The sequence below is a fragment of the Selaginella moellendorffii genome, unplaced genomic scaffold (assembly GCF_000143415.4).
Source record: "Selaginella moellendorffii unplaced genomic scaffold, v1.0 SELMOscaffold_23, whole genome shotgun sequence".
Taxonomy (NCBI): domain Eukaryota; kingdom Viridiplantae; phylum Streptophyta; class Lycopodiopsida; order Selaginellales; family Selaginellaceae; genus Selaginella; species Selaginella moellendorffii.
Genome location: NW_003314284.1, coordinates 602693 through 623324, shown reverse-complemented (window position 1 = coordinate 623324; position 20632 = coordinate 602693). Strand labels below are relative to the sequence as shown.

General features: G+C 45.4%; 5 protein-coding genes across 5 annotated transcripts; 1 reads left to right on the top strand and 4 right to left on the bottom strand.

Moving 5' to 3' along the window:
• Nucleotides 1-22: 22 nt before the first annotated feature.
• LOC9643051 lies at nt 23-1321 on the bottom strand. The gene is made up of 5 exons (XM_002973810.2): nt 1216-1321; nt 1026-1138; nt 867-911; nt 575-808; nt 23-520 (listed from the first exon to the last, which is right to left on the bottom strand). Exons 1-5 carry the CDS (start codon nt 1281-1283, stop codon nt 27-29), a joined length of 954 nt encoding a protein of 317 aa, XP_002973856.2. The 5' UTR covers nt 1284-1321; the 3' UTR covers nt 23-26.
• On the bottom strand, nt 1284-2101 carry LOC112347697 (the record flags this gene model as incomplete). Its single annotated transcript, XM_024679026.1, has 3 exons — nt 2029-2101; nt 1774-1881; nt 1284-1720 (listed from the first exon to the last, which is right to left on the bottom strand). Coding segments are annotated over exons 1-3 (618 nt in total), but the record flags the coding sequence as incomplete, so codon positions are not given.
• LOC112347649 lies at nt 1978-2738 on the bottom strand. The gene has a single exon (XM_024678865.1). It carries the CDS (start codon nt 2708-2710, stop codon nt 2480-2482), a length of 231 nt encoding a protein of 76 aa, XP_024534633.1. The 5' UTR covers nt 2711-2738; the 3' UTR covers nt 1978-2479.
• A 1229-nt stretch (nt 2739-3967) lies between these two features.
• LOC9656640 (flavonol synthase/flavanone 3-hydroxylase) lies at nt 3968-6718 on the bottom strand. The gene is made up of 3 exons (XM_024679025.1): nt 6687-6718; nt 6231-6552; nt 3968-4066 (listed from the first exon to the last, which is right to left on the bottom strand). The coding sequence occupies exons 1-3, from the start codon at nt 6716-6718 to the stop codon at nt 3968-3970; spliced, it is 453 nt and encodes a 150-aa protein (XP_024534793.1).
• A 1004-nt stretch (nt 6719-7722) lies between these two features.
• On the top strand, nt 7723-9393 carry LOC112347696. The gene has a single exon (XM_024679024.1). The coding sequence runs from the start codon at nt 7723-7725 to the stop codon at nt 9391-9393; it is 1671 nt and encodes a 556-aa protein (XP_024534792.1).
• Nucleotides 9394-20632: the final 11239 nt, after the last annotated feature.

Below are 20632 nucleotides of genomic sequence, written 5' to 3'. Positions count from 1 at the left end.
TGAATATTTACTCGAATATACTTCGTTTAAAATTCTTCTTCTTCTTCGTCTTGTTCTTCATCGTCGCTGCTGCTGCTAAAGTTCTCCTCGTCCTCCTCGTCTTGATCGTGATTCTCTTTAGATATTTTTCCCTCCGGAGCGTTGGCTCGCTGATGATCTTCCGGAGTTTCTACTGCGACATCTTCTTGCTTTCGATCGTCCAGGAATCCTTTCAAGTTCTTGACGTTTTCCATGGCGCGGAAAAACTCGACGCTGTCGCCTTGCTCCGACCTGCGCTGGAGGAAGTCCTGGAGGAGCTGCGGATAGCCGCTGATGAAGTGGGAGCTCTCCCAGGTTGCATCCCTCACGGACAGGTTCTCCCACTGCACGAGGAACGACGTGCACGTCGAGCTTGGGAAGAACTCCTGCTTGAAGTCGATGATCCGGAGTGGCTCGACGTAGAGCTTGCTTTCCTCTACGACCTCCGAGACCAGATCAAAGGCCGGGATCGAATCGTCGTCAATCACCTCGGCAGTGAATTCTATGCAGCGAAAAGATCTGGCTATAAGAAATCATTCAAAGGGAAAGCTCTTACTTCGATCTCTTAGAGCAGCGGCGTCTCTGGTTTTGTGGATCTTCGGATTTGCATCGTACAAGGCGTCCACCTCGGTTGAGCTTATGAAGTCCGTGGTCTGCTGAGCAGCATACAAGCGCGTGTACAATTCCGTCACATCGCACTGGAAATCGCTGCCTCGAGGAGTAAGCTTGGGCGACTGGCTGCCGCTACGAGGACTCTCAGTCTCCCTGTGTTTCTGAAAAGGATACAACTCTGCCACAGGCCGAGAACGTTTGTTTACTGACAAGAATCCCAGAGTTTGCGAAAAAACCTGATTCCCATGGAAAATTGTTGTTGCCAATTTGTTTGATCATTCCTTAGAACACACCTCAAACAAAAAATCAATACTACCAAAGAGAAAATCAAGGCAGGGACATGCCTAGTCAAGCGCTATACTACTCCTACGTGAAGAGCAAAAGAGAAGAAGTACCCGAGTCGAAAGAGTATACACCCTCGGAGTTCTGGCACCGTTGTTGGCAGCCTGGACGAACCAACCCCCCGTTTCCAGCAGCCATGGCATCATCCACAAAGCCTGACATTTTCCTGCCACACAATAGCGACAGTTTACCGTTTAGAGCATCCAAACAAAGCATCCAATCACTGGGAAAGAGAGAGCTTACTCGTCTAGTTTGTCACCAATACCAGTAGCGATCTCTTCCGTGGTTGAGACTGGCGAGGCCTTGGCCATGCGACTGAGCCGGCTGGGCTTGCCCCGGTGCTTGTTCTTGGCCGCCGCCGCCGCTGGAGCCGGCCTTGGAACCGCTGGCCTCGACTGTGGCGCATGGATATCCACCGATGAAATCGTGTAGCTGCTACTCCCCTTGAAGGGCTTCTTGGGGCCGTCGGACTTGGGCATCGCGGAGGGCGTCAGGCCATGCGATCGGCCATTCCCGGCGCGGTGGAGGCGGCAGCGAAAGGATCCCGCGTGTGTCGTCGGCGAGCAAGTGCATGTCGGCTTGCCTCCAGGCGATCGCGCGCCACTGCTGGAATCCGTGGCTCCGGCGGAAGAGCTCCTCCTCGACGGCACACTGTCCTTCTTGCTGGAGCTCTGCCCGGGCGTCGGCGTGAGATTTCGAGGCTTGAGCACCTTCTTGAGGAGATTTGTGCCATGCATCGCTGCGAAATCTGTGACAGTGCGCTCTCAGGGAGAGAAATTTCCAGAGAATCCTCAAATTTACCGCCGATCATCCGCTCCCGATCAAGATCCAGCAACACAGACACAATCCGACGCGCTCGATCTTGCTTCCTCTTCTTGCTGGCGATCCGCGCGGCGATCGATCGATCGGCTCCGGCAGTCACGGAAAGCGATCACTCGAAGCCCTAGAAACTGGGCGCCCAGAGACAAGAGCAAAAGTTTTGGAAAAATGGCGCTCTCTATCATCTAAACGGAGATTGGATTAATTTCTATTTTTTCTTGTTGCTAAGCAGCTAACTGTCGTACGGCTCTGGCCCATTCCGTGCGGCCCAAAGGGCGGAATGGCCACCTCTCTCTCTTCGCATTCGCATGGGAGGAATGTGACTACGTGTTTTCACGAGCACGGCACTGGGGTGTTCTTCCACGTCTGCCCGAAAATTGGAAAAGCTTTAAGCTTTGGTGGTCAGATCCACAGTCGCTGTGCTCGAAAAACCTGTGAATCTTCGATTCGTTCCTTGTTTTCTTATCTCCAAACAATGCATCGATCGTCGCGCGCTTCTTTCCTGACACCTGGTTCTTAAATCACAGGAGACATGGTTTGTTTTCTTCTCGAGTGGTGGAAACCAAGAAACAACCTACAATGGGAAAAGAAACTCGGCAAAAGACCTAAAAGAGAGAACCCAGTAAAACTTACACTCTCTCAATCGACAGTAGAAGATCGATCGATCGATCGATCGATGTATGGACAGCTACTTCTTCTTCTTCGGCGATGATGATCCACCGGAGGTGGGATTCCCGCCCTTGATATACCAGCCGAGGGAGAAGAAGAAGAACCCTGCTAGCAGCGCGCTGCCCCAAGCATTGCTGTAGTACTTGGCGTATGTCCTGGTAGCGTAGCGCCACTGCTCGCGCAGTGTCTGCGGATCCGGATTGACAGGATCGGGAGGATTTGGAACAAAGCCCCCAGCCGGCACCGCCATAGCTCGCTTTGCTCTGACCTAAAATCCAAGAAAATTCATATATCGAACCTTGGACCTCGAGTGAGAGAGAGAGAATCTCCGCACCTCAACGGATCATGAATATTCTTTACTTTATTCTATCCATAAGATGGATCGATCTTGCGCTCGATCGCCTCTTCCAGGATGCTTGATGCGGACCATCACTGCTCTCTGGATGTATGTGAGGGTGGAAACGCTCAAGAAGCTCGCGAGTTCCCTTGGTGGTGTATCTCCGCTGGGCGAGACAGAAATTGGATTCCAGCTGCAATGACAATCGATCGTGAATACCGAATATTTCAAGAATAATCTCAAGTCCTAAAAATGTGGAGCAAATGCTCTGTTTCAGGTGATACCACCTTTCTAGCAAAGAGAGAATAAATGGAGATATTTGTGTCTCGCCGGGTCTTTTTTACTTCTTGATTATTGCCAGAAACCAGATTGGAAGCCTGATCCGCGGCTCTGAGGTTTCAAAAGCTGAGATTATTCGATTAAGATGTATCCGGGAGAAAATGCGGGGGAATTCCAGAGCGTAGGTACGTGGGAGATTTGCAAGCAAGGATGACCAAGGTCGATATGAGCTCCCCCGGCTCGCAGAATCCGGGGCAACAGCAGCAAGATTGTCAAGTCAGTGGCCGGGAAGATTGGCAGATTCGCAATGCGGGTGCCCTGGCCGGGATTTCGCACAGATTGCCGAGGGCAAGCTGGGTGAAAGAACAGGCTCTTTTCTTCCGTTTGCTACCAAAGTGGAAAGTCTGGTTTTCAAAGTGATGTGGTTTGCCTTCACTGCCCACACACCAACGACACTGTCCAGATTATAAACCCCGAAGCTTTTGCAGTACATCAAACCAGGTACTCTTTCTCTCTTTCTTTTCTGTTTCGTTTGCATGTCATACGTGTGAACGACCGCATTCTAGTGTTACACGAATTTTTATGTCCAAGCTGTGCTTAAGGTATGTATGGTATGGCGTGCAATTTGTAAAAAACGTAACTTTGCATGCGTAAATTTTTTTCACGTCCATCAATGACTACATAACTTCTGAATGTGGGTTACACATGGCTCAGGAATGGCTTGGGGTGCTTGCGGTGAGCAAGCTCAAGAGCATCATGCACAAGTGATCAGACCAGCCTCAAGCTGGGAGGAGAACTCACCAAGAACCATAGCAATACTTGGATTGTTGATGCCAAGGGCCAAGTATTGCAAGTTAGGGATTGCGACAAGCTAAGCCTGGTAGTGCACGATCAAGCACTCAACAATCCATCCTTCCTGTTCCTGGAGAGGTCCTGAAGATCTACAGCGTGATTGGCGATTGCCAAGACCTCAAGAGCATCATCCTCAAGCTTCAGTTATCACGAAGGCCAGCAAGCTGCTCGATAGATAACTCGTGACAGTCCAAGGAGGTTTTCCAACTCTAGAACCTTCGGCTCCTCCTTGGCAAGAACAATCCCACCATGACCAAGCTGTGCAGGGATCTGCCCGCCATCCTTTAATCATATGCCTGACTTGGGCATGTGATATCTAGCTTGGACACCTGATGGCTTTCTGCTAGGAATATTGTCACTCAGTGTACTTTCACTTGCTCGAACCTCTCAGCTCTCACTTCCGGCAAAGCACAAGAAAGTTGCAAAATTTTGTCACTTAGCAAGATTCTAAGCTCTCATGTATTGTATTAGAAGCTAACTTCCACCATGGTGTTTCTGGTGCCTGGACAATACACAACCTGGTGTTTCCGATCAATTGCGAGTGAAATCTCTCCTCTTCTAGCTTTGCTGCAGATGGAGGCAATGCTGAAAATCATCCTGGCAATGCTTGTGGCGGCTCTTGTCGCCAACGTTGAGCTGCATAATGATTTCTCAAGGCAACATCTTGTCTTCCTCCATGCAGCTGCCTTCGTCAACTTCCTCTTGGTCACGTAAACTCCCGTGGAACAGCAGTGGAAAAAGCCTTTATCAATACAAATTGAAATGCTTCCTGTTGTTGATTTGGTAGTACTCATAAACAAGGAATTGCCAGCAAGAGGATCAAATAAGCCATAGAATAAGATCCAGCCTTGTAGCATGCTTAGGAGAAGATTGATTAGGTGGCAACCTTCATGATTTTTAGCTTTCATGATCAAAACATTTAACATTTGCTCTAGAAGACCAACACCACCACAACCAACACTTTCCATCTCTTGCATACCATTGCATATTTGAACAAACCCTATTCCACCTACACAATGAGTTTGCTACAACTTATTCACAGCTAGGGAGCAAATACCCCAGGCCAAGTGCCTGCAACAGAAGTTCTGATCTACATATTATTGGCATGAATGAATACATTAGAATGGGCATTATAGTACTGCTGAAAATTTATCTGACAATAAAGTATACTCTAGAATATTTTTTGGTGTGAGAAATCCACTAATGGATATTAGATTTGACCTATGGTGTGCCCATAGAAATCTACATATACAAAGCTACGTTTTTTACAAATTGCACACCATACCAAGGTCACAATAGCTGCTGATGTGGTTTTTGGATTTGGTATGTTTGTTACATTTAATTGATGTATAGTTAATTCCAGCATTATGTTTAGAAATATATATGGTTTGTTTTTCTTGCACACTAATATATCCTTTCATATGGGTTTTCACATAATTTTTTATATCTTAGACAGTATATAGTTTTTAATATAAATTATAGTTCATTGATACCAAATCTTGTGCATTATTTGACATGTGATCACAAATTCAAGCAGCTACCATCGACTAGACAATTGTGCTATGAAGGAAGCTCTTATTGATGGCTATGCTTTGGAGGTCCTTAATGGCTTGTGTTGTGAAGGAAGCTCTCATTGATGACTAGGCTATCAAATGACTTAATTTTTGTTGAAACCTTGTAACTTTCTGAATTTAGACTTTCATTTAGCCAATACTTTATGTAAAAATAAGGACATTTAATCACTTTTAATTAATTGGAAAATGAAGTTTATTTTTGTTCATAGGCTTTTTTCTTTTATATTTGAACCTATATAAATCGCCTCTTAAATTATTCTTGCAGTTCCACGTACATGAGCACTAGATGAACTAACGTAGAGAGTGGAAGCAAGAATGGAGTTGTGGAGCATCCTGCCTTTGTAGAGATCTTTGGAGACGGTTCTCTCTTATAAAATAGAAGATTTATTATTTGTATTATTTTATTTTAGTAACAGCTCGTTGTCCAGAGCGGTTTAGTTTATTTGGAGCTTTTGTGAATGCTTGCCATCCAAATATTTTGTGTAGACATTTGTGATGTGCTCTTGGTATAAGGTTGACTTGTAGAGTGGCGGGTTTTGCTCATCAATAAGTTCTGGCAGGGGTCCTATCACAGCATCCCGTGATGGATTGCAAAATGCCACGATGGAGAGACGCGTTTGATCAGGCTGGACAAGGACTCGGTGCTCAATGCTCTTGTATTTTCCATTGCTCAAAATCTGGCATGGAAACGAACAAAGCCATGATTAAAATCAATTCAAGTCACTTACTTCAAGCTGATCAGCAATGTTCACAATGAATGCATTCTTTATAGGCTTCAAGTCGTACCAGAGATCACCTTTCCTGGCCTGGAGTCCGCCAACTTGATCTTCAAACAGGATTGTCAAACCGCCACTATCGGTGTGGCCATTCATCCCAAGAGCAAGGTCGGGATTTGGGCACGGCGGATAGTAATTTGATCGCAAGATCATCTCTGAGTCTCCAAACGATTTCGCGAGGCAGTTTGAATCCAGCCCGAGTCCTTCAGACAAAGCAGACATCAGAGTCTGACTCAGATGTCTCACGCTTGAAACATAGCTGGAAGCTAGCCTCCTGCAATATCCAAGAAACCAAGCAATCTCATGAAATCCAGATTAGTCAAGCTCATTTACTTGTAGCAGGCTGGTTTTTCCGGCCATGGATGCTCTTTTTCTCTGTTTGAAAAGTAGTGCTGGAAGTGATCGTGCCACTCCATATGAGTCTCTTGAGAAGGTGTCATACTCGTGCAGTACCGCACGGGCACAAACACCTCCTCCGTATAATACTTCATCTTCTCCTCAATAGGAAGATCAAAGAGCTCAAGCACTCCATGGACCATGCCTTGCATGGTTGCAACAGGAATCCCGTGGTTGATCACCTGCATGTGACATCATATTATGAATGATCCTTTTGAGCAGGTACACATCAAAATACCTGAAAGATGCCCCATTCACTCGAAGCCTTGCACAAAGTTTGAACAAATTTCTCTCGGTCACTCTCCAATGCAGCCATGTCAATCACAGGGATCTCCACTCCAGGAACGATCAAATGCTTCACAGCTCGGTGGCTGGGAGGTTTGACATAACGGCCAGGAATGGTAACGAGGCCATTATCCATGAGAGCTTTGACACCCTTTGGAAGAACATCAGTCTGCTGATTGGCATTTGCAACAAAGGAAGGCATAGTTACAAACTTAGGAGGAAATAAGATGAACGAGATGGCATAGAATTGGTCGGTTTATATAGTTGATTTTTCATGATGTTAAAGTCCAAGTTGGTGGCCGCGATAGATCTTCTTTCTATGGCAGCCCACGTGGCCATCACCTCAATTCCTTAGAAACAACACGTCTTTTCTTTTTCGAGACTCTGGATACTAAGCGACGAAGCCGGGAGCAGCAGCGAAGGAGGGAGCCGACATCGCGGCTTCGATTTTCTACATCCATCAGTCACGAGATTATCGAAATAACATAAATAGATAATCCATTGTCAAGCATGAGGATGGATGCAAAGATGTCAAGATTTGAAATTAGAGCTACATCTTGCAGATCTTCCTCTCCTGGCCTCCTGGTCTTCAGTCCTTGTTGTGTGCTGCTTGGACACATTTTCTTTCTGGAAGGGCCGGGTAGAAAAACTAGTCATTGAGACAAGAAAGACAGTGAATATGTTCTCTTTCGATTTGAATTCTATCCATACTTTAAATATATGCTCTCCACTCTTATGTCAATCTAAAGTTTAGCATAGGATCATGGTTGGGACGATCAAACACCTCTACAACAGTCGATGGATGGTTGCATTGGCAAGTTTCTTCCTCATGATCTCCTCCGGAGGATCACTCAACAATTTCAGCCTCTTCTCGCAGCATCTCAAGCTGTCCCTCGACTACAACCAAAAGAATATCAACACCATAAGCTTCTTTAAGGACGTTGGCACCAGCGTCGGGATTCTCTCCGGCCTCGTCTATGATCTCACCGGGCCCTGGGTCGTGCTCCTCCTTGGATTCGCGCTAAACTTTGCTGGATACTTCACGATATGGCTGGCTACAACGCAGAGAATCGCCCAGCCCCATGTCTGGGAACTGTGCTTCTATCTCTTTATGATCGGCGCATCGGCAGCCTTCACCACCACCGCTGTTCTTGTGGCCTGTGCCAAGAATTTCCCCAAGAACCAGGGCATGGTTCTTAGTCTTCTCGACAGTACGCAGGGATTGAGCGTTGCGATGTTCACGCTGCTTTACCAGGCCTTCTTCTCTCGCAGTGACGATTCATTCGTTCTCTTGCTGGCCTGGTTTCCATCACTCTTGTGCCTTCTATTCGCGTTTGTCATTCGATCCGTCCCACTCGACGGCCGCTACAATGACTCGAGAACGCTCTTCGCCTTCTTGTCAGTAACTTTGATCCTGGCTGGATATCTCATGGCTATTATCATCCTCCAGCATTTCGTGCGCCTAGAATCTCGGATCATCAAGGCCTTCTTTTCCATTATGCTGATCATTCTCTCCATCCCAGCTCTTGTGGTTCTGAGACAGGAATCCAAAACCCTCCGGCATCGCCATCGCGAAGAAGTTGATGTTGATCTAATGGAAAACGCAGCGATAGAAACTCCTCAAATAGATTATCAAGACGTAGATCCTCCGGATCATGAAGCAGACGCCGCTGCTCCAGCTATCGCCTCGCACATTTCGATCTTCTTCATTAAAGGATCGCCCGTCAAGCGAGGAGACGATTTCACAATCCTCCAGGCGCTCTGTAGCATCGACATGTTTCTCATCTTCGTGGCTTCAACCTGTGGCATTGGCGCTGTGCTAACTGTGACCAACAATTTCGGCCAGATTGGAACGTCCCTTGGCTACTCCCAGGCCGGAACAAACACTTTCATCGCCCTCCTTAGCATCTGGGACTTCATCGGTGGCGTTGGCGTTGGCTTCATCTCGGATATATGCCTCGCCAGCTATGGCGTCGCAAGGCCCTTCTTCCTGTGCCTGGTTCTCTTGCTTCTCTCGCTTGGGAGCTTGATAATCGCTCTTGGGCTTCCCGGAGCGCTCTTCTACAGCTCGGTTTTGATTGGGCTGTCAATCGGTGGCCAGTGGTCGGTTCTTTACACCATGATAGCGGAGATCTTCGGACTCAGGTTCTATGGGACGCTCCAAAACGTAACTTACGTCGCTAAGGCGCTGGGAACTTATGTTTTGTCCGTCCGGGTGGCAGGAGTTTTATACGACCGCGAGAGTAAGCTTGGACCAAGCGATGGAAGTTTGGATGGTGATGAACTCCTTTGCCATGGACCACATTGCTACAGAACAACCTTCTTCGTCATGGCTGGAGTGTGCTTGTTTGCATCCATTGTGAGCTTGATATTGTGCATTAGAACAGCAAAGTTTTATAGCGTCACTCTTCGAAAGAGACTAACTGGTAAATAAATGTTAGCTGCTGAAATGTCTATAAGGCACTATAAGGCTTTTGCATTAGTAAATATATCAAAGATCACCCTTTCTAGCCTGGAGTCTGGATTGTCAATCTGCTGCTGCCATTCATCGGGATTTGGGCATTGCAGATAATAATTCAATTGCAAGATCATTTTCGAGTCTCCAAACAATTTCGGTAGGTGGCTTGAATCTAGCTTGAGTCCTTCAAACAATGTTGATAGCAAAGTTTTACTCAGCTGTTTCATGCTTGTTTAATGCTTGAAATATAGTTGGATCCTGCCCAAGGCACAATATTCCATCTGTATAATACTTCATCTTCTCCTTGATAGGAAGATCAAAGAGCTTTAACACTCCTACCTTACATGGACCATATCTTCCATGGTTGCAACAGGAATGCCAACTATCTAATGTTGATTTATAAATTATAAATATGTTTATAATTATTTGATCAATTAAATTATTTAACAATAATAAACATGGTTCCATGACTTGAAGCCTATAAAAAGCCTGTGATGTTCATTCATCATGAACATCAAGACAGATTCGTATTTGGTTGCGACAGTGCATGCAATGTGGCCTCGGCAATGCATGCTGCTCTCCTGATCCGGGAGACAAGCTTTTCCACAAATTGGATGTCTTCAACTTGTGAAAGCTGATATTGTCCTCCATATTTTGAATATGAAAAATTGGAATATCTATTTTTAGACAATGATTATTGTGAATGGAAGAATAGCAAAGTGAATGGTGATTGACATGTGGAGTTAGAAGTGGCAAAGAGCTTATATCTTTCAAACATGACCACTACCTATTTTGTCACCCTATATGCATGATAAATATTATGATAGACACTAAAGTTTTAGAAATTAAAAAAACTAGAAAGTGAAAAACTAAAAAATTGTTACATGTTGCATGTATGGTTTGCTTAACAGTAGTGTTATTCTTACTTATTAATCCAATTGATTAAATAAAGTTTATAATTATAAGAATGTTTATAATTTATAAACACAAGATTAATCTTATTGCATATCAACCATTAGATGATAGACTAAGAAATAGTATACTAGAAAAGGTTTAAGAAATTTTATAAATTATACATATGTCTATAAATTATAAATACAAGATTAATCTAAATGAATAAAAACCGTTAGAGTAGAATATCCTAGAATATCTAAGCATATTCTAGGTCTATCCACTACCATCTCACCCTTTACAGGTTTTCTTAAGCAAACAAAAAATGTAACTATTTATAATTCAGAGGTTAATGTGATATTTAAAATTAAATTCTGAAGTGAAGATCTAAAACTTTTCTTTTTTAATTTATAAAGATATAAAAATTAAAATATATCTATATACTTCTTCTTATATTTTTATATAAAATTTTATTAGATATGAAAATTAAAATTTTATTTAACTTTACAGCTTATATTATTATCAAGACTATATATCATATCTGAATTAAAATATTATCCAAGATTTGGAAACTTTCAAGTTTTAAATCCATGTGATATTTCATAAATACTTGCAACATAGAGCTTACACATATATACTTAGTAAATTATAGTGATACTAAAGAAATATTAACATCCAAAGGAGTTTTTAATATAGTTATTAAAGTTAAAGAATACTGTATTATAAGAAAACAAAAATTTTTATATATTTGATTTTTATTAGAGGATTTTGATATATGGTAGCTTCAATTGTGAGTGCTTGGAATATGGAAAGGGAATACAAAAATGTGCATATCAATTATCCCAAAAACCCTAGCTTATATAGAGGAACGAGTGGTCTGCATTGAAACCAATCCAATGGCTACCAAAATCCCATTATGCTAATATTAGTATATAGCATCATAGCCGTACACTTGGCCCTCGCATTATCCCCCCTCTTGGAATAATAGAAAACCATCAGGGTTCTTTTGTAGACAGGCTGGGATTTAAAGGGACGTTAGGAGGAGGCAGATTTGTAGGTGGTATTAATTGCTCTTGATCCCTTTATATGAAGCGTTTCAACCGCTGCATATGCACAATCTCTAAAGGATTGTCCTACTGGACGTCATGCCAAACCTCATAAACTTGTGATCCAACCTGTCGCAACACCCGATACGGTCCTTTCCACTGTGTAAGGAGCCTCTTAGATAAACTACTGTAAGGTGAGGAAAATGGACTAACACCAAATCATCCATTTTGTACTCCGCAAGTGCACGATAATGGGAGTTGTACCGCCGTTGTTGTCCCACTTGTACGCGGCCTAAGTGTTTGGCAGACTCTACTTGGACAAGTGGAAGAATGTTCGTCAAATACTGATCCCATGACCTAGCATCTGTAGCTCGTGGCAATCACGAAAGTAAACTTAGCTCCGTTGGTAATACTAGATCATGACCATATAGGAGTTTATATGGTGAAGCACCAACAGAATTCTGCACCCCTGTGATATATGCATACCAAAGAGACGGTAAATAACCATCTCAATCCAAATGTTGAAAGTTCACATACTTCGCAATCATCCCCTTGAATGTCCAAACGAGCCGTTTCACCAGACCGTCTGATTGTGGATGATAAGCACTCGTGAAAATGTGGCGTATCCCCAACTGAGACATCAAAGCATGAAATGCCTCAGCCATAAATGCGGGACCATTATCCGAAAGAATTCGCTCTGGACAAGAATGCTGAAACACCACTCGATTGAGGAGGAAGTATCCAACAGCAGTTGTAGAGGTGCTAGCAAAAGCACCAACTTCCACCCAACGAGTCAAGTAATTAAAAGCAATAATAACATACTCATTGTTAGCAGTCGATTATTGAAGAGGTCCCATAAGATCAAATGCCACCAACTCAAACGGACGGGAAACTGCAATTGACTCTAACTATCCTTCCGCAACAAAAGGGGGAGTATTACGAGCTTGGCACCAAACGCAGCTATGCACATACTGGATAATATCGTGTCGCATCTTCGGCCAATAGAAAGACTTGTGCAGCTTCTCGGTTACACGACAATGTCCCATATGCCCACCTAGAACAAGAGAATCATGGTAGGTATGGAGAAACCGCAGAATAAAGATAGTGTATGTGACTAATTTTTCCATGCTACTTTAGTCACTTAACCACACCTCTAATTACTTAGAGGAGTCTCACTCACAACCTCCATAAATTCTATTTTGGACTTGGGCTTACTAGCCCCGAGAATAGCATCCCCGCCACTCAACCTTTGCACTTGGTCCAAGTGCTTCATGTGTCCGATCCCATGACCGACATCCCAAAGTACCACCGACATATCAGCCCATTATGCTAAGGCCATGCCCATTCACCTTGGTCACATCGGTGGTTTGACACCACCTACATCACCGTCCCATCTCTCAAAGATTGGGCCATCTGTTCATGAGTGATCATCCCAGATCCACTCCTTAGCATCCTTAGGATGCCTACAGACATGGAGATTAGCCTTCCCCAATATCCTTTTTTCAGTCCCCACTAAGTCCCTTTTTGCCCATAGCCATGTTCACCAATACTGCCACTGGATCAAGGCCCACAAGCCCGACCACTAAGTCCCACGGTCCTCTGGGACTTCCTCACTGCACGACTGTATCCTTGGTCACTACACCAGAGGACTACTCCTCTTCCTTTCCACAGTTTGGGCCTTTTGGGACAACATTTCGGAACACTGTGGCCTTACGCAAGCCTCGTGGGTACTTTCCCTGCCTTCCGCCTTTGGGTGCTCTAGCCATGAGCTTAGAGCGAGGTTCCATTGAGCCACGCTTAGTATCCAAGTAGGTAGTGCCACCCACACTTGGATTGGGAGCATCGGCCAGTCGATCTCCTGGGGGAATTAGAGCTGGCTCTTGAACACTTCACCAAGCTACCCTGCTTGTCGGTCCATATTCACTCTAGTCTTGGACTTCCTAGTGGGTAGCTCATCACCCAACACTAGGTACAACCTTCTTGGGCCAAACTGACCTTTCTTGGCCAAACTAGCTCCACTGCAGTCCTCCCTCTACTATACTTTTGGAGCCCCCCAGGGTTTGGGAGACGAACGCTTTGGGCTTTCACCCTCTCAGACTCGGGCTCGGGCTTGGGCTCGGGCTCGGGCTCGGTCTCGGTCTCGGTCTCGGTCTCCGTCCCAATCTCGGTTTCGGTCTCGGTCCTAGTCCCGGTCTCGGTCTCGGTCTCGGTCCCTTTTTAGAGCCTCACTTATTGCCTGCTTGAGCACTTTGTTGGGAGTTCCACTCCCGCTCTCGACCTTTCAAGGAGGAGCTTTTAGTCCAAATGTGTTACGCTTATTTGGCTTTCGCTTCAGTCACTACCTCGCTCCACTTTGGGGCCTAGGGATTTTGTGTCTCACAACTCCACCACCCATAGACGAAGTTCGATGTCCTCATCGAACAATAAACCTCTTTTATAAAGTAACACCCACATGTATTACCATTTCCATCCTTGGCACCCAACCAAAGTTTGTCTATGGTTTGACACCAAAGGCTCATCATGCCTTGTCCATCCTCTAAGGAGTATAGTCTTTCCAAGTTAGAGACTTATTTGACCACTTGTGGTGGTTTTCTCCATTTATTGGTTTAGTCATCGCTAAACCCATTAGAGGCACCTTCTCTATCTCAATCCCACTACTGCTTCTCGAGTAGTCTCAGTTTCCATTGATTGAACATTTGCACTTTGGAACTTTTACTTTTTGACTTCTTGAAATTAATTTCCTAGGTGTCTCCAACACTTTGCATTGCACATATTGTGCAACTCCACTTCCCCATCTTAGGAAGTTCTCTACTTTGAGGGCATCATCATCCTCTCTTTTATTTCATGCCACCTTGGGCACTAAGTTCCAGGTATCATACTTTGTGCTAGGGCTGTCCATGGCCCTCCCTTGGAGCTCCCACTTTCGCCAAATCGGAGCAGTTGGGAATCCATCCTTGGAAACACATTGTGTTTCCCACAATTCGTCAGCACCCAACACAATAGTGTTCCTAGCCTAACTTTGCCATTTGGATTCTTTCCTAGGATTTCCATGGCTCTTTTCTTAGCCACTAGTCTTTTACTCCTATCCTTAATTGTTGCACCCAACAACATAGGATTGCTACCTCCATTTTCAAGGTTTCCTTTCAGTTCCATAGCAAACACTTTGCTTTGCCAAGTCCAGAGGGTGTTCACCCCTAGTATGTCTTTTTAACATTTTCTGTTGTGGGCTCTATCCACAACCCAACTTTTGAGATCCTCCCTTGGATCTCTTATAGAGACTACCTTCTTCGGATTTACTATGCCATAGCATTGACATAGCTCATTTCCCTTACTTGGTCACCTTGACCAAGCTACACTATTATCAATAGTTCAAATCAACACTTTGAACTAGGAATCATATTCCTTAACCCAAATAAAGACTTTGTCCTTGTTTAGCCACAAGATCACCTAGTGATCTCATCTTGACCCCTTAATAGGTCTACTAATAGGAACTAAGCCCCTCTATGTTGTTGACTATGACCTCGAGGGCATCCCCCACACTTGGCGGTGCGCCCAAACCAGCCTTTCCGGCCAAGGATCCATAGCAACTGAGACTGGGTGTCCCCATCTCATTCACCACGTCCTTGGTGCCCTTTGCACCAAAGTGTTCAAGTTAAATATGCCAAACTTTCACTCTAAGCAATCTAACTGCGCATCACGACTCTGAGGCATCCCCTGCTTGGCGGTGTGCCCAAGCCAATCTCCTCATTGAGAGTCCATGACCACCGAAATACAAGTGTCCTCATATTCCAAACCATCACCATGCTCTAGTGATTTGGGACTCGAACCCAAGCACTAAAGGGTCGGGACTTGAACCCAACCTCCGTATATGCATTTACGGAAGGCATCATCCAAAATGCCTGGCGTGACTCCCCACACCGGTGCACCAACTTATATTTAAAGCGCGCTATAGATCACAGCTTAGGAACCTAGTTCCTCCGCACTGCCAAGTCCTCTTACTTGACAAGTCTGTGATCATGCATTGACTCCTCCATGCTTGGCCCCATGGGCCACCCCTTTTGAAGTTAGCACCTTCAATTAGGGGATTTGTCCCCCTGACTTGCCAATCTCCCTTAGCAAGTCATCTGGCCACCATAACATGGTTCATGCATATGCGTGAAAGTCCTTAACCCTTGACTTTCATTCAAAGCCCTCTCTTTGAACACTCAGGAACCACTTCCCCAACCTTGATGGCCTTGCCTCATGGCCAACTTCAAGACCATGCTTCTGCTGCACCACTCTGATTTCATGCGTTCTAGGAACCATTTACGCTTGGCTTTCTAGGTACTAAGCTACTTAGAATCGTCTTTGGGAACTTTGAAGGAACTTTGTCCCTTAGCTTGCTAAGGCCTCCCTTTTGGCAAGCTTTCTAGTTGCCATATAGTCTAACATGGACAATTCCATATTTTAGACTCTCCATGACATCACGGTTGCTAGCAACAATACCCTTGAGCCCCCACTTGATTCTCCACTCCCAACTGACATAACCACTCTTGGTTATGCCCTTCGATTCTTATGGTTTGGTTCTATCCCCTTACTACTTGCTTTTGGCTTCACACCTTTTCTTCAGTCATTCTCCTCTAAACTAGGAGGATGGCTTTGCACTTTCTATCATGCCTTAGCAAGTATTCTTAAGGATGAACTGATCTGATAGCCTAGGGAGTGGTTCCTCAATCCAGGTATACTCACCTTATAATCCCACATACTGGGATTAATGTTGTTGGTTATGGGCCCTTACATGCCCATCACTAGCCTTGCCAAAATTCCATTTTTGGCTTTATCTAATTCGGGTAGACAGTCTTCTCCCGTCTCCGCAACCTTGGACATTTGGATAGCACCTTCTATCCATCATTCACTAGGGACTTAGTCCCTTGGGCTTTATCTATTGCCCTCACGACATCAAATACCACCTTCTGGTGTTCTAGAGTGTTTGGATGTCCCAAATGATGGCCTCTTGGACAATGAGCATTCTCATTTACGACATTGACTTACTATATTGCAACATAAGCAATTTATCCCCCATAAGGGTATATTTAACTTCTTTATGCCATTAAGAAGTTTCGGGTAGCTACCTTCTACCAGTTTAACCAATTATCTTGCACCTTTTGCTTAATTGCCTCATAGTTGTCAAGTCCTACAACTCATTGCTGGTGCTTCCACACCTCCATCATTATTTTGGTCACCACACTCTACCACATGCCTTCCAGCTTAGGCTATGCCATTCCCATTTCTATTGGGATTCCCTTCGCAAGGGGTTCTTATGAACCCACCAACATAGCCTCAAGGTATCCCACCTTGGCACATTTGGTGTTTCCACACCATTGGCCCCGCGAGCCTATCCTTACAACACTACTTATTAGTGTCTAGGTCTTTGCCAAGACCAATATAGTTGTTCTTCATGCTAACTATCCATTAGCACCGCACCATAGTGTTTGCACCCAACTTTGTGCCAAAGTTGTTTTCTTCTGGGAACATCTTTCCCACAACTTTAATATAGCACATTCTGCCATCAATGAGATACCTACTGTTCTCATACTTGGATCTTATGATCCTCCCCATACTTCATAGGGCACCATACACCTCAGTCCAAATGCTTCAACCAATCCCTTAGGACCATTCTCTGACTCCACTTGAGTCATCTAGCATTTTGGACTTTACTAATCCAACAACCTACGAGGTCTTAGTTTTCGAGGTGCCAACTCACTGGAATACAATTTTTTGTATTCATGTCCTACCCACAAGGACAATCTTTACAAGTGTTACTTCGACACTTGATGATTTTCTTGGGGTTAACCTTTGCCCCTTAGGATCACTTGTCCATGTGATGAGAATAGCAACTCATCTTTAAGTATTTAAGTACCCCCAACTCCTTAGGTTGTTCCAGCATTTATTAGAGGTAGCTTCGGTTACCATTTCAATGACTGATGTCCTTTTCTGTATTTGACCTCCCGCGGTCATTATTTCTGGTCTCACATTCATGAGCATCAGCCTCAACTATATGAGGATAATCTTGTGATTCCTTTATTGCTTTGGAGTCTCTATTTTTCCCGTGATCCTAATTGTAGTTGTTTACCATAACTACATTAGTCAGTTTGCTGAGTCAAATGCTCATTTGGATCACATCCTCAACTCTCTAAGGAAACCTTTATATTGCTCCCAAGATCCCAAAGTCGTTCCCTTACTGGCCCCTTTTCTATCCACCACATCACGCCCAAGTTCCCGCATGAACTTCAGTGGAGAGCTATGTCCTCTCGACATGCTACTCCTCAAGGATAGGCCCACTCCTAGGACCTTCCGTTGCCAATATCAATAGTGATATACTTGAGCACCAATAAAAGTCGGACTAAGGAACAGCTCCGATACCAAGTTGTAAGCGACTAATTTTTCCATTCTACTTTAGTCACTTAACCACACCTTTGACCACTTGGAGGAGTCTCACTCACAACCTTCATAAGTCCTATTTTAGACTTGGGCTTACTAGCCCCGAGAATGGCATCCCCGCCACTCAACCTTTGCACTTGGTCCAAGTGCTTCATGTGTCCGATCCCATGACCGACACCCCAAGGTACCACTGACATATCAACCTGTTACGCTAAAGCCGTGCCCATTCACCTTGGTCACATCGGTGGTTTGACACCACCTACATCACCGTCCCATCTCTCAAAGATTGGGCCATCCGTCCATGAGTGATTATCCCAGATCCACTCCTTAGCATCCTTAGGATGCCCACAGACATGGAGATTAGCTTCCCCCAATATCCTTTTTCCAGTCCCCACCAAGTCCCTTTCTGCCCATGGGCATGTTCGCCAACATTGCCACTGAATCAAGGCCCACAGGCCCGACCACTAAGTCCCACGGTCCTTTAGGATTTCCTCACCACACGACTGTATCCTTGGTCACTACACCAAAGGACGGCTCCTCTTCCTTTCCACAGTCTGGGCCTTTGGGACAACATTTCGGAACACTGTGGCCTTACGCAAGCCTCGTAGGTACTTTCCCCGCCTTCCACCTTTGGGTGCTCTAGCCATGGGCTTAGAGCGAGGTTTCGTTGAGCCATGCCTGGTATCCAAGTAGGTAATGCCACCCACACTTGGATTGGGAGCATCAGCCAGTTGATCTCCCGGGGGAACTAGAGCCGGCTCTTGAACACTTCACCAAGCTACCCCACTTATCGGTTCGTATTCACTCTAGTCTTGGACTTCCCAGTGGGCAGCTCATCACCCAACACTGGGTACAGCCTTCCTGGGCCAAACTAGCCTTTCCTGGCCAAATTGGCTCCACTGCAGTCCTCCCCCTACTATACTTTTGGAGCTCACCAAACCCCCCAGGGTTTGGGAGACGAACGCTTTGGGCTTTCACGCTCTCGGACTCGGACTCGGACTCGGACTCGGACTCGAATTCGGACTTGGCCTCGGCCTCGGTCTCGGCCTTGGTCTCGGCCTCAGCCTTGGTCTCGGTCTCTGTCCCAATCTCGGTCTTGGTCTCGGTCCCGGTCCCGGTCTCGGTCTCAACCTCGGACTCCATCTCAGGTCCATCTTGGACTTCGTCTCAGTCCACCTTGGACTCCATCTCAGATCCATCTCGGACTCCATCTCGGTCCACCTCGGACTCCATCTTGGACTCCATCTTGGACTCCGTCTCGGTCCACCTCAGACTCCATCTCGGACTCCATCTCGGACTTCGTCTCGGTCCACCTCGAACTCCATCTCGGACTCCATCTCGAACTCCGTCTCGGTGCATCTCGGACTCCATCTCAAACTTCGTCTCGGTCCACCTCGGACTCCATCTCGGACTGCATCTCGGACTCCGTCTCAGTGCATCTCGGACTCCATCTCGGACTCCATTTCAGACTCTGTCTCGTTCCACCTCAGACTCCATCTCGGACTCCATTTCAGACTCCGTCTCGGTCCACCTCAGACTGCATCTTGGACTCTACCACGTGTCATATGTTGGTCCTTTTGGGTCCCTTTTTAGAGCCTCACTTATTGCTAGCTTCGTGCTCATTCCTCGAGCACTTTGTTGGGAGTTCCACTCCCGCTTTCGACCTTTCAAGGCGGAGCTTTTAATCCAAACGTGTTACACTCGTTTGGCTTTCGCTTCAGCCACTACCATGTGGCGCCCTTCCAGCTCCATTTTGGGGCCTAGGGATTTTGTGTTTCATAGATAGAAGGCACCACCAGCCGTAAATGATCATCAGGATCTGTCCCCACAAAATAAAAAAGGCCGTCTTCAAGGCGATATTGAGAATGTAAATGCTGGAAATGCAAGTCATCAGCAAGTGATGCAGGATTCTCAAACCCATCTTAAAGCCTTTTAATCCATAGTTCAATCTTTTGAGCCTCGCTAACCTCATCAAGAGAAGGTAGATCCTTCTCCGCGCCTTGTGGACACTGAACGTCAAGGACAGCAACTGCTGACGGCACAGAATCCTCGTTTAGAAAATCCATAGAGGCTAGAACAACAGGCTCATCAGAAACATGAGAAGAGAATGGAGAAAGAAAAAGAGCTCGAAAAAGGGCATTAGCATCAACTATAGAACTCCCTGGGTGATGAACAACATCAAAATCATATATTTGAAGCTTATCAAGTAGTACGACTAACCAGGTTCTTCCTCTTCAATAATGAAGTAATAGTAGCATGATCACCTTCAAGTAATGTCCGAGAACCATATAGATATGCATGAAGTTTTTCGAAACCCGAAACTGCTGCTAAACACTCATTCTCTGTCGTGGAGTAGTTCATTTCCACTGGTTGTAATGTACGGCTTATATATGCAATGGGATGGCGCTAACTAAGCACACTCGAACTCTTTTGTATCAACACACTTCCAAGACCAATGTCAGAAGCATCCACGCGCCAAATAAAAAGTCGAGTGTAGTTAGGATATGCCAAAACTGGAAGAGTCGTCAATAGCTCTTTGAGATCCCCGAATGCCCGCTCACAATCCGGAGACCAGATGAAAGATGATGTTGATGACTTCAGCAATGCTCGCAATGGTGCAGTGCGATCAGAAAGATGATCCACAAAACGACTGAGATACTACACCTTGCCCAAGAAGCACTGCACATCATTCATACACTTTGGAGTTGTAAGCCACAGATTTTTCCTTTCCAACTTGCTAGCTTACCTCGTCTATCTGTCCAACACCGCCTTGGCTTTTGCTAAGTTCCCTTGCCAAGGTTCTCACCTATGGTACCAGCTCCTACCTGGTCTCAGCTACTCACTGCACGAGCAACGGA